Below are 20,031 nucleotides of genomic sequence, written 5' to 3'. Positions count from 1 at the left end.
AAAATTTGGTAAAGGTCATGGAAAAGTCATTGAAAATCATTGGTGAAAAAGTGTATGAACCCTGGTTAAAGCTAATGACATGGGAATGATATTCAGAGGACTACATGTGTAGGTATGTGATGTTTCTTTACTCTCCAGCACACAGGAAATTAAAATAGATTTTCAATTTCAGTTTCAATCATTGGGAAAACTCCTCGGCCATAACGGCACCAAGAGCGACAAACAGAAACACTAGGCCTTTTGAGGACAACTACTGTTAGTTTTGATATTTGCCTGTACAAATGTCTAGGACAGTATGTTTATTTAAAGCTAGCATTGCCATTGCCAAAAAGACGAGAGGAGGTTTGCATCAAGCGGGAAGAGGCTGTGTTGTTGCCAGCATTGTGTGTTTGTGTCAGATTGCCTGCTTGAGCTGACCTTGACTGATAAGTTGCCAAAGACGCCTGACTCCTGTGTGTTTCCTACCGTCTGTCTGTTGATGCAACACACGAGAGACTGTGACGTAGACTGGGGAGCTCGCAGTCCAATGCGAATGATCAGAATTCACTTTGAAGCCAGAGCAGGACACAGGGGTCAACATTCCCTCGTGCAGAACAAGTATGACCACAGTAAACCTTCACATACACGCCTGAAAGATACACAACTTTACTTTGAGCAATCGAATTTGTATGTACGTAAAATTAGAATTTCCCAGCGTTAGAATCACTTAAGCCCAACCTTTATGCCCAGAGTGAAGAATGTTGGCCCTGTTTGTGGTGACTGTAACAGACTGTCGAGTAAATGTTGAGCTTGAGGAAAGTATTAGGAAATAAATAAACAGTTCATAGAGTATAAGGTGCATACTGAGCATTTAAGACCTCAGGTTAGTCGTTTCTACCATGGTTCAGGCCCTGTACTGTTTACCAGGGCAACAACTTATTATTTAAAAAATGTTATAAAATAGTCTGCTCCATCTTTAAAGTAACCTTTCAAGCTTTTTTGTTCTAGCTCTTAAGTTGTCAAATGTGAATATTTGCAATGTTTCTAAAAAAAATTATTATAGTACATTTTTTATAATTTCAACTGATGGCGGAAAAAAACAACACATTTAAACTTTAACTGGCTCCTATTGTAGACATTGTCTTACCATCGTTTTCTTACTTTCAAAATAATTTGCAGATGAGAGAACAATTGTTAGTGGCAGCTGAGTAATATTGTCTGACCAAGAGATTTTAAATGAAAAGCTTTTTGTCTTACATTTGTATTCTTTGTATCTCTCTTTTTATTCGTATCCCTCACAAAGAACTTTGAGAGTTAACATGTGCTTTCTTCCTTGTAACAGAATACATGTTTTGTATTTACAAATCTGTTCAGCAACATTGTTGCATTCTCTCTCAGTGAAAGTGGACTAATGTGACTTCTCATTCAGTAGTTTCAGTAACACTTAGGGGATGTCACAGGGAATTTGATAGGATCGGAAGATGTTTGATTCCAATCAGAAGTTAAAGAAAGGGCCATCCTGGAATACTAAGATTATCCTTCAAGCCAAACAATTCCTCTCAATCTTCTTAAGATAACAGAAACCATACCGGTTCAACATGCTGGTTGCCCTACTAACTGGCAACTCTTTATCAGTATGCAGTGGTACATGAGGAAGTGAGACGTCTCTGTCTGGTATCTGCAGGTAGCAGTAATGTGGGTGAGGAAATCTTTTTCCAGTAAGACCGCAAGGGAGGGGGAATTCATAAACTCCTAATGACTGACTTGTTACAGGCAACTGCTGGACGCGATCATTCTTTCATGGAAAGTAGAATCTGTGTCTGCAGAAAGAAAAGAAAACTGCTGACATCACCCGGTTTTTGAGGAGAATCAGCACACATGCACAGAGAGCGTGCACATGCTCCTTATTCAGCAGTGCTGCGGTCTGCATCCACCGCTCTGTGTTGTGTTAAAAGCTGCTGTTGACACTGGCTGGGCCGATTCACACCTAAAACTGCAATCTGGATTATTCTGCACAGAAACTAACACAAATCAACTATGAGTGTTTACATATGGGGAACAGTGAGAGCCATGCTAGTGACTTTGGCTGTCCTCTGGGAGCTGGGAAACATGACTGATATGGAATGTGAGGTTTATCTTGACCTGGTGTTTGCTCTGAAAGGAAATAACCTCACACTAGACAGATAGACAACATGCTACTGAATACTAAAAACACATTCAAGGTCAGACAAATGGCTTTCCATGCTTCCTGAGGTGGTTATACAAATAGGTGTTTACCAGTCAGAGAAATCTTTGGACTCTTCTACAATGTTGTTTATCTGAGGGTTCACTAGCAGATATGTCAGTTAAAGGCTTACTAGCACTGATGTGTGTAAGAGGAAGGGGAGATGAAGGTTGAGGGATGTTGTTTAGGGGACTTGCTGAAGTCCAGGCTGAGGGAAACACAGGGTGCCCGAGCTGACACCTAGAATGGGACAAAAGCATGCAACAGATGAAAACGAAAGAGACAAGTGGAGACAGGAAAAGGGGACAAAGGGATGTAGGGATGAATCGTCCAAGGGAAGTTGGAAGATGGGATGAAGGGATAGATGTAGGGAGGTAGGAATAAAAGGTCAATGGAGTGAAGGGATGGAGGGGTGTTGCGAGAGAGGGATACATTGTCTAAGCCATGTAGGAAGGGAGTGATAAGCGGTCAAAGGAGTATAGTGAGGTGAGATCAGGGGTGTCCAAACCTTTTTCACCGAGTGCCGCATACAGACAAATATACGAAGTGCTGGGCCACTTATAGAGGTATATTGCCTCGTAAGTTAAGTTATAAGTTAACAAAATGTAGGTAAATTAGGCTTGACACATGAATATGATTTAAGAAAGCCTACATCACAGCTCTCTATAGGGTTTCATTTATCTTGTTAGCAGCTCATCCCTTAAAACAGAAGCCTCAGTGATTATAATGAGATGAAATATGAAGGCTCTATTTCAAGCTTGTTATGTAAATAAATTATTGGGATTTTTTTTATCAACTAAGATTTGTTAGAAAATGTTTTCAACATGAATTGACTGAATGTATTTGAAAAGTGTTCTTACTAACACATGAATACTACTGTGTAATATATTTGTACATATATATTTAAGAAGTACAATATAAGAAAAGGCCGTAGTTTGGCCACCCCTGGGTTAGATGAAGGAAGTTAGGGAAGAAGAGATGCAGTGGTGTAGGGACAGAGGGATAAAGGGAGGTAAGGATGAAGTGATGTAGGTGAAGAGGAGGTAAGAAGAGAAATGGATAAATGGTGGGTTGTGAAATGGTAGAGAAACAAGGCCGGGTGTGCTGACCAGGTGTAAGTAGTTTAGCAGGTGGATAGAGGTGTGGTTGAGCTGTGCCTCTTCTCCAGAACCTCAGTTCACTGACTAACTGCACTAGTATTCTGTAGTTTGTTCAGATACTCAACAGGAACACAAAGGTACTGTTGTAGATTAACAAATGCATTGCAGTAATACATACAGGCACAAACTGGGGCTACTGTTGTACAGTTCATTAGGCTTTGGCTTCAAAAACATCCTAGTCATGTTTAAATGAAGTTGCTAATAACAAGTAATGAAAAAAAGTCTACCAAAAACATAGAACATTTAGAACTTTAAATAAATGATAGTAATGTATTTCTAACAGCTCACCCGTGTCCTCCTCTCCCAGACCAAGTCCTGGAGAAGGCCATGCACAAGTGCCTCCTGAAGACCCTCAAGCCGGTGGTGAGCGTGGCCCTGAAGGAGTTCCAGGTCCGCAGCGGGGAGTGGCTGGAGCTGAAGGAGAACCTGGCCTTAGCCAAGGCCCGGCTGCCGCAGGAAATGGGCGTGGCCGACACGCTGCCCCCGGACCCCGTGGCTATAGAGAAGATCAAGCACAAGTTCCACACCATGATCAAACTGTACTCCCCCGAGAAGAAGGTCAGCGTGCTGCTGAGGGTCTGCAAACTCATCTACACCATCATGGAGGACAACTCAGGTACAGATCAGAATGTCACAACAATTACCGGCATTTAATAACACTATTATCGATGGAAATTATTAACTGGAAGCTGGAAATTCTGTCTTACAATACTCACGATTTATAGAGAGTTTTAGGTTTTTTATGTAGGAAAAATGTGTCCTCTGCTCAGAGATTTTATTGATAGGAAAAGCTGCCTTTCATTCAGCATATTCAGGCAGTAGCCTATACACCAACACCCAAACACATGAGCACATTTCTACAAAAGAGAAATCTCAGCTGACAGGAAATGCTCCGTAGGCAGTAGGCGTATAGATTCACACTTAATTAAAGTATGAGCCTACAGAACAGTACAGCTTACAGAGAAGAAATAACATCTGATCGTTTTAGAACAAACACTATCTGATCTTTTTAGGTTTTTAGTAACATTGTAATCCTGACATGTTGCAGTCATCTTATCAAAGTTAACCTGAAGGATCTGTGTGGCTCTCAGGTCGTCTGTATGGAGCTGATGACTTCCTGCCCATGCTGACCTACGTGTTGGCCCAGTGCGACATGCCCCAGCTGAACAATGAGATCCTCTACATGATGGAGCTGCTGGACCCCTCTCTGCTTCATGGAGAAGGTTTGTTTGTTATAACAGAGTGTCCACCATGAGAGAAAAGTTGTATTTGTATCTTTATGAATAACTCGTTAACCCTCTTCCTCTGCGTGTCCAGGTGGCTACTACTTGACCAGCGCATATGGAGCCATGTCCCTGATTCAAAACTTCCAGGAGGAGCAGGCAGCCAGAGTGCTGAGCTCTGAAACCAGGAACACGCTCCACCAGTGGCACCGCCGGCGCACCACCCAGCGCTTTGCTCCGTCCATCGATGACTTCCAGGTAGGTCAAACTGGAGACTTTGTTTCAAGTCATCTCATATTTATAGGGCTCCTATTAGTTTCTCTCCAACACACTCCCCCGACTGCCTGAAACACCTCCATTGGACTCCTTTGTTTACTTGCGTATCATAATGACATCACTATGTAACACTCACGCTTCTATTGGCCAGCCCTCCAACACACTGTACGAACGAAGCTCAGACTTTCTGGTGATTTAGGGAGAGTTGTAGGTGTTTGAGGTAGGAGAACAGAACAGTGTACCCTTAGACAAGAAGAAAACCAAGATGTTTAGGGTACGAAATGTATCCTCTGAAAACCTGCCTTTAATTCTGCATATTTAGGCAGGTTTTATGTTTTTATGTCTTGTCCTTATATGTTTCTTTGTAAAGCGACCTTGAGGTTATGAAAGGCGCTATATAAATTCAAGTTATTATTATTATTATTATTATTAGTAGTAGTAGCTTAAACACCAACAATGAAACACATGAGCACATACTACAGTTTAGAAAAGCAGAAAAGATCAATTGAGCTGACAGAAAATGCTCCGTCGGCAGTAGGCGTTTAGATTCACACTTAAAGTATTAAAACAAATTCAGCTGTACTCAAAAACAATAAAGGCTGAAGTCCAATATGTTAAACGTTGCTGTATCAAACATGAGTATCACATATTGTTTTATGGCTAAGATGTAGGTAAATGGCAGGCTTAGCCACAGGGACTGCTCAGTGTCTCCACTGTTAGTCTGATTGTGTCTCCTGACTGTCCCACAGAACTACCTGCGGGTGGCGCTGCAGGAGCTGGACAGCGGCTGCACCGCCAAGACTCTCCAGGTCCGACCGTTCGCCTCCGTGGACGAGGTGTGCCGTCTGTGTGCGCAGAAGTTCAAAGTGTCGGACCCCCAGAACTACGGCCTGTTCCTGGTGATGGAGGGCAGCAGCCAGCAGCTGGCGCCGGACACCCACCCTCAGAAGATCAAGGCGGAGCTCCACAGCCGCTCGCAGGCCACGCCGTTCCACTTCGTCTTCCGCCGAGTGGCCCCGTCTGCAGCTCCCCTCGATCTCACACCCAACCTCAACGACCTCACTGGGACTCCTGACCCCCTGGACAACCTGCGTGCCCTCAGCAGAGACCTGTCCCCCCCCTCCCCCGAGCCCACTCTCAGCTCAGGCCTCAGTCCTACTCTGAGCCTCAGCCTGCCCACCACCAATGGCAACTCTATTTCTGTATGACTGTAACAGGGGGCTGGTGGACAGTTGGCCATGGTTTTGTCTCCCAGTATTGACAGTATGTGCTTTTATCTCAAACAAACAAAGGGCAAACGATGCGCCTTTACAAAGCCTTACTTCTCCATTTGGATTTGACCTCAATTTGGGTCTCTCAGACAGACGAGGGTGAAAGAGGAAAAGGACAGGAGGGAAGGAAACGAGAGGAAAGGACGTTTATATAACTTCAATGGTTCTCTGTTTGGCCTCAGAGCAACACTTTACTGAACACTGCCCTCAAATGTTAAACCATTAAGGTAAGATGTTTAAGATAAGTGTGTTGAAGACGACATGAACACTTACTTGTGTTCACAGCAGCTCTTCAGATTCAGGGTCAGCTGTTCTTGTTGTTACCTGTAAGGTCTATAGAGGGAAATCAGATCCCCAATACATGAGGGGACTATTCTTTGATCAATCATTTTCAATATGCAGCAGATTGTTTGTTTAGTAAATAGGTTTTAATATGATTTATTTGTAACAGTTGCTGGTCAACTATGTTATTATGTTGTGTGTGTTTTGAAACTGTACATTCTTTAGATCGTTTAAATGTTTAGATGGGTTGGGCGACACCCAGTGGTGACTGGTGCACATTGGAAGAGTTTTATTCAAAGCACCATTTATGGCCTCAGACGTGAACAAATAAGCATCAAAATGAATGTTGAACTGAACTGTATAACCTTTAGCCCCATCTCACCAAGGCTGCAGTTATTAGAAAAGGAATCTGCTCCTAGGTCTTTTCTTAACCACTGTTCCTCAACCTCAGCAAAACACGTTATAGGGTAAAGCAAAGATGTGAAGGAGAGAACTCATCAGGACAATTGTATAACAAAGTACCACCTCATGCTGTAATGAAGAGGTGTTCCTCCCACACAAGCACAGACGTGATGGTCGGCTCTAGTTCCTAAGTGACAATGGTTCAAATGCAACTTTTTTACCATGATCCATGCGACATGAGGCAACTCAACCGTTTTTGGGCCTTTAAGGAAAAACATTTGTTATTTAAAAAAAGATTATAAAGTGGTTTAAAAGGGCACTACCTTTCTGAAATTGGTGCTGACAAAAACAGAGTATGACTAAATATGTTGTTAACCCTTAGATGCATAAGTGGGTATTTTTTGACCCGGTGAGGTGGTTTTCTTGAAGTATCTTTGTAATTACATTTTTTTTATCATTTCATATTCCAGCTATTCCTCAAAAAACATGTTTTGGATATCATGCCATTAACATTTTAAATTTAAATTGTATACATTTTAAGAAATTGTAGTTTTTGTATTACTACCCCAAGCTTCCATAAGTGGGTCAAAAATGACCCGCTTGCATTTTCTATGCAATTTCGTTTTTTTTTCAAAATGTAAAAGAAAATTATAAATAGTGAAAAATTAAATATAAAATATTTCTAGTGTGAACCAAAATATAATACAAAATATTATACAAGTGATTTTTCTTAACCAAAATGACAAAAATGGCATAAAAACACATATTATTCTAATAAGGCTCCTTTTTGACCCACTTAATGGAGAGCGTAGGGTCCAGTCACTCGTGGTGCATCTAAGGGTTAAATATATCAAAAAACAAAACATTTTGTAATTGTTATTTTTTTGCTCCTGTTGATACATGTGATATAGTTAAGTGAAAATAAGACAAAATACAATATATTAAAGTTTAAGTAGAGAGCTGTGCAGATTTAAAAAAAGGCAAAGCCAACAATACCCACAATGCAATGCTCCATAAATTATAAAAAACTAGTGTATAAAGACTTCTGTTCTTTGTTTTCTGGAAATATCAGAGCCAAACTGTGCCTTTATCAAATCTATGTTTTAGCGACATGCAGCATTTCCTGTGCATCAAGTTGCAGGTCAACCCCATCGATGAAAGATATCATATTTGACATTTTTATATAATAATCTTAGGAATTAACATTTTAAAATATTGTTCTTGCTTGTAGTTTGTGTTAAAGTGTAATGTTAGAAACAGACAGGTCTTCCAGTGTTTAACATAATGTCTATATGTAGTGATTATCCTGGGGATATTAAGATGCTTTATCATACCTGATATATTGCTTACTTGTTAAGGGGCATTGTGTCCATTCAATTGACAAAATGTGAGCAAGGAACAACTGCGGCTGCCACATTACATTTTTAACAAGTCTCTGAACTACTGACAAATGTTAAAGGTTTATATCGGGGAAATAATGGTCAGTATGGCTCTCATAGATATTTGGAAAGAGGTGAATATGACTGGGCTAGTCCCACTCTGTACTCAAGTCTACATCAGTATTGAGCTTAGTGCTGTAGATAAAAAGAAATACTTGAAATGTTTTTATGAATTTAAAGGTTCCAATAGTTACAAAATCGCATTGACATGCTGTTATTTTCTGAGTGTAATGAACTGAAACACTCCATTCATTTCTGTTTGACAATGACAGAGGTAAATGTCTACAGTGAGGTCAGAAGAGAGGAATCCCGAAGCGTTGGGCATTCATCCTCAGTTTGTAACGTTTCTGTATATATGTCTTCGGGCAAGTGTTCAACATACTGCCATGTCGTTGGTCATAAACAGTTTTCTTTGATAGAGCAAAGTGAGTATTTATAAGTCTCTGTGCGGGGATTTTTCACAGAAGCCTTTTTCCATGTCTATGATATTCTCTGGTGTCAAACTGTCATTTGCATCAAGGTGACATCTTTCTGTTTATTATTTGTCATTTAATGATATCGTAAATATTCTTTTGCACTTAATAAATGTTTGAAATGGAGATACATGCCTGACGCTGTATTTTTTATCAAAGCTATTCCTCCATAGGATATTAAAGGTGTCTATCTAGTGGGTATGTACCAGTACATAACCACTAGATGGTGCCATTCACACCATTGTCACATTTTTCCCAATATCTGTTAAAAAGCACTATTTAGGGCCCTGGCACCGACAAAGTCGGAGTGGAGGACCTAATGAAAACGGTAGGATCATTTTGTATTCTAGTTTATCTTTTATTGCACATTTTTACTTTAATGTTGTATATTAATATCAATATTTGTTATTGAGCGTTTGTTGCTTCCACTGCTCTCCTTGTTCCCCTCCTCCTCCGCTCGTATCTCGGGCGGGACAATATCTTACTAAAGTTGTACTAATATACAACTAACACGCTAGAAGATTAAAAGGTCAGCAAAACTACCTCAACAAGTAGCACTTAATGCATTATACTCAAGTCAGGGCCTGTGTTTGGGTCATTCTGCTGACCAGTGGCGACTCGTCATTAGGGGCATAGCCCCACCTAGTGTCAGCAGAAAGTAATGCAAATAATAATTCTAAAAGTATGCAAAAAATATATATGTTAAAATATATTTTAAGATCATGTTTAGTCATCTGATTCGTCTGTACATTGCTGTTTGCTGCCGACGCGCTTTTTGGGGACAGTAAAAATAACAGTAGCATTTCAACAGGTTTTTGATATAATAAAAACTCAAGTTAGATACCGTTATTAATCAGCTGTAAGTTTGAGTTTGTTTGAACTTATTCATTATAATTATTGTACAAAATGGTATAAGAATGCAAACATTAAGATCTGTTCTGTTTAAATTGATTATAGTCTATTATCAATTCAGGTTAAGAAACTAGTGTTGCTTGCATCCTATTTTAAAGGCATTTCTTTTTATACTCTACTAAAATGCAACAAAAAAAGGGTTTGATTCTATTAATTGTGTTGTTTTTATTGCACTTTGGCAGCAGATTCCTGTGTAGCTTCAGATCTGAGTTGTCTTATTAGTAAGCCTAATTTATACTTTTGGAGCAACACTATTTTTATATAATGGCAAAGAAAGGGTTCAGAGTCTTTTCTTTTTTTCCTGTGTCATATGTGGCAGCACTGTTCAATGTTTCTTGAAAACATGACCCACTGTAGTATGTGACGTGTGAATAAACTCCAACTCTGTATCAACAACACTGTTGTGTAACTTCAGTTAAATACTTGTATGTGTGTAGATTAGAAAGAGGTAAGATAAAGGATCTGCAGTATTTTATGAAGTATTAATCGTACAAAGGTCAGTTTTATACAAGTAGAAGTGTGTATTTACCTGGTAGTAGGCTGTCAGTAATGGCTACGCCTCTCTATTTGGACTGGTAGATCTCGGCAGACTGGCCACTTTAAAAGTAGCTCTCGGTTCAAAAAAGGTTGGGCACCCCTGCACTAGAGTGAGGGGGGCCCTCAAGCCAAAGCTTGCTTAGGGCCCCCAAAAGTCTAGGGCCGGCCCTGCCTATAGGCTAGTGCTCTGCTGGATCGATTGATATTGTGACCTCGGTGATGAGTGTCTGTGTTTTCTTTATATCCCCCCCCCCCCTCTCTATCGGAACCATGGATAGCCTACAGCTATTTGTTTACGTGTTTAAAAAAGCCCGAAGCTTATATAGCCTATACACATCTAAGTTGTTCGTGCCCCACCACTTTTGTACATATAAAAACGCCACTGCTGCTGACGAATGCATCCATTCAGAAGGCAGGGTCATATAATGGAAATTGACTATACTGTAGGCCCTACAGCCATATTTCTGTTGAATGACTCACAATCAAGACAACCCAAAAGAGAAGCACACAAAAATCACTAGTGTCTTCCTTAAAGGTAATCTCATTGTGATGTCAATGACATATATCTTCCTTTGCAGTTGGTAGCATTCATGTTCAACCGCCCCAACAAAAAGCTCTTACTGAATCCAAACTCAAACCAATGCTCAAGTTGGACCAATATCAAAAAATTGCAGTGCCTTATTGCAACCTCTTCTTTGCTTATGAGTTTCCAGGTGGGGTTTTCCACCATCTTCTGTGACTTTTCTATATTCTTCAAAGATATAAAGTAAAATTAGACTTTGCATATGAAAATACGGATAACCTTGATAGGATCTGTGTAACTACCCCAACAAAAGCACTTACTACAATGTGAACAAGAGTTAGTGTTTTGTATGTATGTTGTCTGTTATAATAAATATTAATAGATTAAAGGAAATAGTAGAGAGAATTTCGGGGCGTATTATTATTATTATTAGGTTTTCTGCCATTCTACTCCTGCACACTCCAATCCAGTAGGTGGTGGTATTGCACCATTGTTGGTTGTCAACCGCCAATAAATCTCTAAGAAGAAGAAAAAAGAAGGCGAAGAAGAAAACTGTCACACCCGGGAAATTGGAAGATGTAGCGGATTATTCCCATGGATGTATAATAAGAATTATTCCTGCCCTGAAACTTTCGGATAGTAAAACTGTGTAACGCTAAATCCTCCCCGGAGAGAGACTGACTTTGTTCTTCAGTAGAGGATCTGGTGTTCCTGAGAAACGTTTCCGACCGCACTAAACCAGGAGGTAACACTAATCATGTTTATTAGAATTAAAGGCTGATTGTAGCCTCAAGGTAAACATCAGAGACAGGCGTTGTTTTATTTACCACATCACTGTCAGGATGGAATAGTTAGAAACTGCACTGACGTTAACAGGAGAACTCGTATAGCTCGATGGTATTTAAGCGCTAACAGGTACGGCTGGCTAACTTGCAAACTAACAAGCTAACCAGCTAAAGTTAATCAATTGTTACTCTGGAAACTAGCGAGCAACAAAGCACTTCTAACTGTTGACAGGTTAAAGCTAGCACATGATAACAAGCTAACTGGTACTTAGGTATTTCCCATCGACCTGTTTCCGTGGCAACTCAGTATACTTTGTCAACATCTGAGTATCTACACTGCTTTCCACTTCAATAACAATAGAGTGCCACAGTGACGCGTCCTAAAACCCGGAAGTAAACTCCTTCCGGTTCCTTCGACAAAAACCAATGTAATTTCTCCATAGGATTTTGGAAAATAGCTCGAAATAAGCCAGGTCTGTGGTTGACACAAATTGAAGAGACAGATCACGTTTTTTTTTTTTTCGAATCATAAATCTATCGATCATAAATCTATCGATTAGATTTATGATTCAAAAATTATAAAAGTAGGGTTGACATGTGGATATTATCCGGCTGAACAAAACGTGATCTGTGTCAACCACAGACCTTATTTCGAGCTATTTTCCAGAATCCTATGGAGAAATTGCATTGGTTTTTGTCGAAGGAACCGGAAGTGGTAAAATGCTAACGTACTTCCGGGGTTTAGGACGCGTCACTGTGGCACTCTATACTGCACATCTTTTATTTTATTATTCTGAGTACTGTTAGTAGTATTTTTTGTGTGGTATATTCAGTTTTTTCAATTCTTTTAATTTTTTTGGTTGTTTTTATTTCTTACTTTTGATCTTATATGACTATGTATGCATCATATACACTTGTAATTTATTTTTAATTTATTGTCCTTCTCAACTCCAAGTGAGAAGAAAACTATTTTTGTACCACAATGTATTTTACTTAAGTAATAAGTACCATTGCTGCAGTGTGAAAAGATACGTTTCCAATGAAAGTCATACATTCAAAATTGTACATAAGTAAAAGTAAAAAAGTATTCGCATCATGATTTACTTCTATTAGCAAAAGTAAAATATCTCATTTTGCAGAATGATCAATTCAAGCACAATATTTTGTACTTATTGTATTATACATATTGATGCATTAATGTGTTCATCACTTTAATGTTGCACTTGATATACTGGGTAGATTCATCTATAATAAAGTTCAAGTTAATTTATATTTTGTATTTATAACCAAATCTGTGAAAAGTACAACATTTTCTTACAAAATGTAGTGGAGTGAAAGTATAGGTAGCATAATGGGAAAATACTTGAATAAATGTAGCTACTAAGTACATTTACTCATAAAAATGACAGGTACTTAAGTATTTACTTAAGTAGGTACTTAAGTATTTACTTAAGTGCTATTTACTCAACTGCCCCTATTGAAAGAGGCATTTTATGCTTCTTTCAGTTGTCCCTCTCCTGTAGTGTGTGTGTGTGTGTGTGTGTGTGTGTGTGTGTGTGTGTGTGTGTGTGTGTGTGTGTGTGTGTGTGTGTGTGTGTGTGTGTGTGTGTGTGTGTGTGTGTGTGTGTGTGTGTGTGTGTGTGTGTGTGGTGTGTGTGTGTGTGTGTGTGTGTGTGTGTGTGTGTGTGTGTGTGTGTGTGTGTGTATATATTTGTATATAGATATATATATATATATCTATATAGATATATATATCTATATACAAATATATCGTTTTTTGGTGCATGTAAATGGTCTGCAAAGGCTAAAATCCCCCACACTCCCCACAAAAAATATACATCAACTAATATATGATGAGTTACTTTTATTAGCTAAGCTGCACAGCACTTAAAAAAAGACACAATCTGAGATACTAGAGACTCTGTAATACAATATGTCATTTTATATACAAAGACACATTTTTTTTGTTGGAGTGTGTCTTGCAGTCTTATGATGTATGACATATTTTGTCCGTGACCAAATGTATTAATTATTTATGAAGTTGTGAGATTTAACATCACAAACATGTTTTTTAAAGAAGCATTTCAATGAAAACCAATGTCTCGCTTCATGTTTCCTGTCAGGATGAGTTCCTCCAACTCTACTCCCTCCTCCCCCCTCCCTCTCCCCCAACCCCTCCCCTACTCCTTCCCTCTGACTCGCTGCCCTGAGCTCGACCTGTCCGTCACACTCAGCCCCGCCCCAAAGACCAGCCACACACACCGGAGGGTGAGTCAGCAAAGTGACAAATCCCAGCGCAAGCCTGGCCTCAAAAAACAAGCAGGAAGAAAGGGCAACATACAGGTGATTACATCCGTGTGTGTGTGTGTGTGTTTGTGTGTGCGTGCGATAACTTCATCCTGTAGTTCTGGTGTGTGTGTGTGTGTTGACATAATGCTGTGTCTTCAGGTCTGTTTTGAAGACCAATGCATAGACGCACCCCCCGCCACAGCAGCCAATCAGAGGTCAGAAGAGGAGCAGAGGATGTCACCACGGTAACCAGTTAACATTTGGGTGGCAAAATTCAAAGATGATTGCACATTGTGGAGGCACTCTATGGGCTCAGAACAGTCTCATAATACACACATGCACACAGAAGGATTCACACTTGTATTTCCGGATCCACACTTGTGTTTTTCAATGCACACACAAATGTGTTCCGTTTCATATACATGTAAATAAAATCCAAATACAGAAAAAAGTTTTACATATGTATTTTTGATCCTCACATATTTGTTTTCCGTTTAAATCCCCTGAACCTACAAACACAACCCGCTTTCTGTGCATGGATCGCTGTGCATTCGTGTGTGGGTTTTTTGAGACTCCCCTGACGGTGACCCGATTCGTACTTGTAATTTTTTCTATCTATAGCCAATCAGATGTCTCCTTCATTCTAAGCCAATCACATGAGCGCGTCCCCACGAGGGTATAATTTATTGTTCATGACACTTTATATACGCATTTTGCGCTGTCCGGAGCAGGGTTTCCGCGGACAGAATTTATTTTACCGGACAAATTTGAAACTTACCGGTCATGTTTCAATAATAATAATAATAAGAAGAAGAAGAATTGTGTAGCAGAGTTTCCGTTGGCAGGTAATTACCGGACTATGACCGGATATGGCTAATAACACGGGAGTAAGGATCATCTCTTTTTTCCTCTCTCCCTCCCTCTCTCCTGACAGCCCGTCAGTTTCTCATGCAGCTCGCTAAAACTTCACTCGCGTTTATGTCCATATCGATCAGATCCAGCTCTCCTGATCGGCCTTTATAGAGAGCACCGATCAAACTATTAAGAGTGAATATCGTCCGATAATGAACGGCGGGGCTCCCCCCGTTGACAGTTCACTGTCTAGCACTGGCTTCGTAGTGCACTGATCGATTAGGCTAAGCTAACCTGTAGCTGCTCCCTCCACACTCACAACAACTTCATACAGACATAAATAAAGCAGCTGTATTCGCCATACAGGAAACACACATTTAAAACGGTTTTGCCTGCCGTTTTTGTATACACAAGCATTCATTAATGGTTCGGAAAGTGGCACTGTACCTTAATAATATAAAGGCTTGTATTTGCGTGCATTTCCTGTTCGGAAAGTGGCAATGTACTGAGAGTGGAAGTGTCCTGAGATTAGCGCCTGCAGGCAGGCTCCATGGACCTGTCAGCTCCGGACAGCGCAAAATGCGTACATGAAGCGCTACGTCATGAACGCAAGAAATCTACCCTCGTGGGGGCGCGCTCATGTGATTGGCTTAGAATTGAGGAGACATCTGATTGGCTATAGATAGAAAAAATTACAATTACGAATCGGGTCACCGTCAGGGGAGTCTCAAAAAACCCACACACGAATGCACAGCGATCCATGCACAGAAAGCGGGTTGTGTTTGTAGGTTCAGCGGTTTTAAACGGAAAACAAATATGTGAGGATCAAAAATACATATGTAAAACTTTTTTCTGTATTTTGATTTTATTTACATGAATATGAAACGGAACACATTTGTGTGTGCATTGAAAAACACAAGTGTGGATCCGGAAATACAAGTGTGAATCCTTTTGTGGATCATGAAATACAAGTGTGAATCCTTCTGTGTGCATGTGTGTATTATGAGACTGTTCTGAGCCCATAGCACTCAGCTCCACAAATAATTTAGAAAGAAAATGTGTAATTCCCAAAGCACCCACAAACAACCCTCCGGACTGCGCTGCCAAGCAAAATGCATTTTGGTCTCACGTTCCCTTTTTCTTTGGTATACATTTATGTATTCTGTGTCCAACTATATTAATATTAGGCTAGGCTACTGCCTGGCTCACTATCACTCACTGCTGCTTTTATCCTTCGATCCCAGTTTTCTCATATCGAGAAAGGAATCCTTGCTCCGTGTCAATCAATCCCTCAAAGATGTGCTCCGATGCGGAGGCAAATTTCTGCCTACAGAGTACACCCCCCCCCCGATGGAATTGTTTTTGTTTATTCGTCTAATAGACTAATTGCTCGACCAAGACTTTTTTACCCGAATAACGTTTATTTGACTATATTCTTCAGAGAGTTTGTGGGCCAAACAAAGCGGCTCCTAGCTGAGCCCAGTGGAGCAGCAAAGCGAAGCTCTTCTCAAGGTAGTTGTAGGTTGGTGCTTGGTGTGGAGCTATTTGGAGCTCTGACTGCAGTCCTGATGTGTGTGTGATGACATCATCCTGTAGTCCTGGGGTGTATTTGATGACATCATCCTGTAGTCCTGGGGTGTGTTCGTAAATAGTCACAACGAGCACAGGAGCACACTCTGGCACACTGGACCGTTCCTAATCACAGAGCCCTTTTGGAAGACGTTCGGTTATTCAGAACAGTTCACTTTCAGAGCGAGATGTACAGTGAATGTGTAAAAGTGACGATGTTAGTGTTAGCTATCACGTCGCATCACTATCATCTGTTACGTTATCCTCCTCGTTGACAAACAAGAGGCATTACCTTTTTTATTCCACATATGGATCGATTTTTGTTGCATACATTGAAACTTATCAATTTGTTATTTGTTATAAAAATACAATGCTCTTTTTTTAAAAACAACATCACTCTCATTCTGTGTGTTTTGACGAGCAGAGTGGAGACGCACGCCCCACCTCAGCAGCCAATCAGAGGTCAGAGGAGGAGCAGAGGATGTCACCAAGGTAACCAAGGTAACCAGAGACTTACAGGGAATTCTGAGGGGTAATTTCACTAAAGGGTGCCCAGCTCTAAATATTAAACGGCACTTCTTGTCCAAAAGGCATTTGAACACACCGCACAGACAACTGTCAAAACCATCCTTTACGTTTTGGTTCTGTGTGAGAAGAAGTAACACCCCAAAGAGCAGGTGGTGTTATATATTTATTCGAAATGATTAGATGAAAGTAAGATCTTGATGGAGGAATACAAATCCATGTTTGGGCCAGAAAATTAACAAGGACTTCCTCACCAGTGTTCATTTCGTCAACGAAAACTATGACGAAAAATATTCGTCAATGACCTTTTTTACATGACTAAGACGAGACGATGACGAGCTAAAAATCCATTATTGATAATAAAAACTATGACGAAATGTATATTTAGTTTTCGTTGACGAGACGAGACGGGACTAAGGTGTTAATGGTGGACTATCGGACATTCAAAATGCAGCATATTTTCCCCCAAGTGTCCATCTTGTCTGTCAAAATGCATCTTACGTTTCTAACTTGCAATATCATTATTTCCGCTCTCTTCACTCCAGAAGAGCGATCTCCCTGTGTCTCTCTGTGTGCGGGGGGCGGGGCCTCACTCTCTCCCTGTGTCTCTCTGTGTGCGGGGGGCGGGGCCTAACTCTCTCTCTGTGTGCGGGGGGCGGGGCCTAACTGTCTTCCTGTGTCTCTCTGTGTGTGGGGGGCGGGGCCTAACTCTCTCTCTGTGTGCGGGGGGCGGGGCCTAACTCTCTCCCTGTGTCTCTCTGTGTGTGGGGGGGGCGGGGCCTAACAGACACGCTGCAGCGGCACACAGAGATCTGCCGGGGACGGAGCGTTCAGGGAGTATAGAGACACTCTACAAGGCTTCGTCGACTAAAACTATGAAGGATAAAAAGGACTAAATGTGACTAAAACTAATAACCATTTTCGTCTAAAAACTAAGACTAAGTCTAAATCAAAAATAGCTGCCAAAATGAACACTGTTCCTCACCAACGTTTTAATCTTCAGTACGGTTAAAAGGCATTTAGTGTCTTCAATGGTTTACAAACTGCACTGGAGACAGAGTTCAGAGTTTGACGCACAGGAGTTTTGTTTTATTAAAAGAAAAGGTTAAACCCTGAGTATGTCTCCAGTCAACTATACAGTGAAATATGTATAGTCTATTTAGATCCTGCCCCTCCTTTTCATCTCCTAAATATGGGCAGTACCCCTGTAGATTTACATCATGTGTTGTTAGACATGTCATGATGAAGTCAGAATGTAGTAGGGCTGCGACCAGTAAGCGTCAATTCAGGCGATGGGTCGACTAATCGTTGCACGCTTATTACATTGCATTTAGCTGACGCTTTTATCCAAAGCGACTTACAATAAGTGCATTCGACCAAGAAGATACAAACTTGAAGAAAACAGAGTCATATAAGTACATCAGCTTATGATGCATTATGATTAGTAATGAATATTTATTCATCTGTTTATTGAAAGGAGAGCAGAGACATTTTTTATTAAAAACATTTACATTTCAACAAAATATTCAGAATTAAGTCAGAATTAAGTTAGCTAGGCTCCTTTAGTGTGCAGTTCATGTTAGAACCGACTTTCAGTCTTTGCACCTCTATTAGTGTTGGGATTCTTACAGTGAAGTCAGACTTTTATTGTCAACGATAGAGTTTATAAAATGTATTTCTCGACAGCAAACTGGATCCTTGGTCGCTGATAATTAAAAGGATCAATCAATATTTCTAACTCTTCTCCTTGCAGGTGTAGCCCCCAGACAACGGGTGAAGCCTCCTTCTACGGTATCCAATCAGGATCCAGGTTATCTGGAGAGGCCGGCGCTGAACACCACTCTTGCTCTGAAGGCGGAGCTTCAGTCACTGAAGGTTCACACAGTTTATCAGTATGTCATTCATAGGTCATCACTTAGTTCCCATGGTAACCTGTTTTTTGTCCTGCAGGAAGCGGAGTTTAACTCCCAGAAGGCTGTTCAGGAGACTTTAAAGAGGTCAGAGAGGACTAAAGTCCTGATCAACACCAGAGCTACTGAAGGTAACACACACACAAGTGAGAGGTTTCAGTGAAGTATGGAACCCCAATTTGGTCTCTGAACAACCAGACTGAGGACATGACTGAGCTTGCATGTTAAAGTGCAAGGGTTTGGAGGGTTACTTTAAAAATGTATTCCATTAAAATGACTAGTTACCTGTAAAAAATGTAATCAGTAAACTAAAATCAAAATACAAAAGTTACCTGATGACTTCCTTGATTACCTTAATATCAAGCCTCAAATCAAATAAGTACTATCACTATGCTCTTTAGAGTTTTTACTAACATTGTAATCCTGCTAGTAATCCCCTCTAAAAAGCTCTTTATACATTTGGATTTCAAAACCTTGTTAAGTGTCTTCTGTCTCTTCCTGTGTCTGTAGAAGTGAATGTGTCCCGCTCTCAGCGTCTCTTCACCTCATTGGTCTGTGTGGAGGTGCAGGAGGATCAGCTGATCAGCCAGGTGCTGCCTCACAGGGTGCTGCAGTCCCCCTGTACTGGCAACAGGGCAGCAGAAGGGCCTTCCCTTCACCTCTTCATGACCTCTGACCACATCCGACAGAAGCCTGTCCAACAAGAGGAGCCGCCCGTCAACTACAAGTCCCGCCCCTCAACTTACCCCGCCAGCTCCACCTTTGACCTCTACAAAAGAGGGAGATGCTGAGAGGCAGTAGAGCTGTAATTAACTGGAAGTACTGAGGCTTTTATTGGTCAGACTGTGTTTTATGTAATTGAATAATTATTCTATTTTAAGTTATTGATTCCTGTAAAGAGTTACATTTAAGTTTTTTTAATAAAGTATTTTCACACATATTCACTCTGTGATTGTAATTTCTGATGACCACTCACCTGGTACAGGTAATTCAATCATAAGTCAGCATTTCCTAAATACATTCAAAGGACTTTGAACAAATTCTCCATTCTTCAGATAAATAGAGTAAGCTTTGTTATAGTAACACACCTAAAACCCCATTAACTGTACACATTCATACACAATTATTTAGCAAGGTTAGCGTGTTAGCTTTCCATTTAGCGATGCTAGTCCCAGAAAAAGCAAATTACCTAAACAATAAGTTTAAAGCATTATACCAATATACAATGAATAAAAGTGAATAGTCTCTCAACAAATAAGAATTTGCAATAGTCGCCCCTACATGTGAGAAGCCAATGTGTAATAACAGGACTCCTTCAAGCCTCCTGCTCAATTCATGGTCAAATATCCGCAACAGTTACTGATGAAAGTCGGAGTAGTTACAATTTTGATGCGGCTACT

General features: G+C 40.5%; 2 protein-coding genes across 3 annotated transcripts in view; both read left to right on the top strand.

Annotated features, from left to right (window-relative positions):
- Positions 1 to 7,287, top strand: part of rin2 (Ras and Rab interactor 2) — a 39,736-nt gene extending 32,449 nt beyond the window's left edge. The window contains exons 9-12 of the mRNA XM_034122128.1: positions 3,671 to 3,979; positions 4,455 to 4,586; positions 4,681 to 4,844; positions 5,612 to 7,287. Coding sequence (XP_033978019.1) covers positions 3,671 to 3,979; positions 4,455 to 4,586; positions 4,681 to 4,844; positions 5,612 to 6,070 — 1,064 coding nt within the window. The 3' untranslated portion in view covers positions 6,071 to 7,287. The remainder of the gene's footprint in view (positions 1 to 3,670; positions 3,980 to 4,454; positions 4,587 to 4,680; positions 4,845 to 5,611) is intronic.
- Positions 7,288 to 11,252: 3,965 nt separating this feature from the next.
- ppp1r35 (protein phosphatase 1, regulatory subunit 35) lies at positions 11,253 to 19,575 on the top strand. 2 transcript variants are annotated; one of them, XM_034122117.1, is made up of 7 exons: positions 11,253 to 11,446; positions 13,610 to 13,829; positions 13,935 to 14,020; positions 16,621 to 16,688; positions 18,475 to 18,596; positions 18,672 to 18,762; positions 19,142 to 19,575. In XM_034122117.1, the coding sequence occupies exons 2-7, from the start codon at positions 13,611 to 13,613 to the stop codon at positions 19,420 to 19,422; spliced, it is 867 nt and encodes a 288-aa protein (XP_033978008.1). In that variant the 5' UTR covers positions 11,253 to 11,446; position 13,610; the 3' UTR covers positions 19,423 to 19,575. The 2 variants fall into 2 exon arrangements, with proteins under 2 accessions (XP_033978008.1, XP_033978000.1); XM_034122109.1 differs by having other exon boundaries at positions 16,621 to 16,697.
- The last annotated feature ends 456 nt before the right edge of the window (positions 19,576 to 20,031 follow it).

This window comes from Trematomus bernacchii, unplaced genomic scaffold (genome assembly GCF_902827165.1).
Source record: "Trematomus bernacchii unplaced genomic scaffold, fTreBer1.1, whole genome shotgun sequence".
NCBI classification, from domain to species: Eukaryota; Metazoa; Chordata; class Actinopteri; order Perciformes; family Nototheniidae; genus Trematomus; species Trematomus bernacchii.
This window is presented reverse-complemented; position numbering and strand designations above follow the sequence as displayed.

What these genes read in the sequence shown, in the direction of transcription:
- ppp1r35 (XM_034122109.1), top strand. Translation starts at nt 13,611, where the DNA reads ATGAGTTCCTCCAACTCTACTCCCTCCTCCCCCCTCCCTCTCCCCCAA. An exon ending in GAGCAGAGGATGTCACCACG is followed by an intron (nt 14,021 to 16,620) that starts GTAACCAGTTAA and finishes TTTGACGAGCAG; the next exon opens with AGTGGAGACGCACGCCCCAC. An exon ending in CAACACCAGAGCTACTGAAG is followed by an intron (nt 18,763 to 19,141) that starts GTAACACACACA and finishes CTGTGTCTGTAG; the next exon opens with AAGTGAATGTGTCCCGCTCT.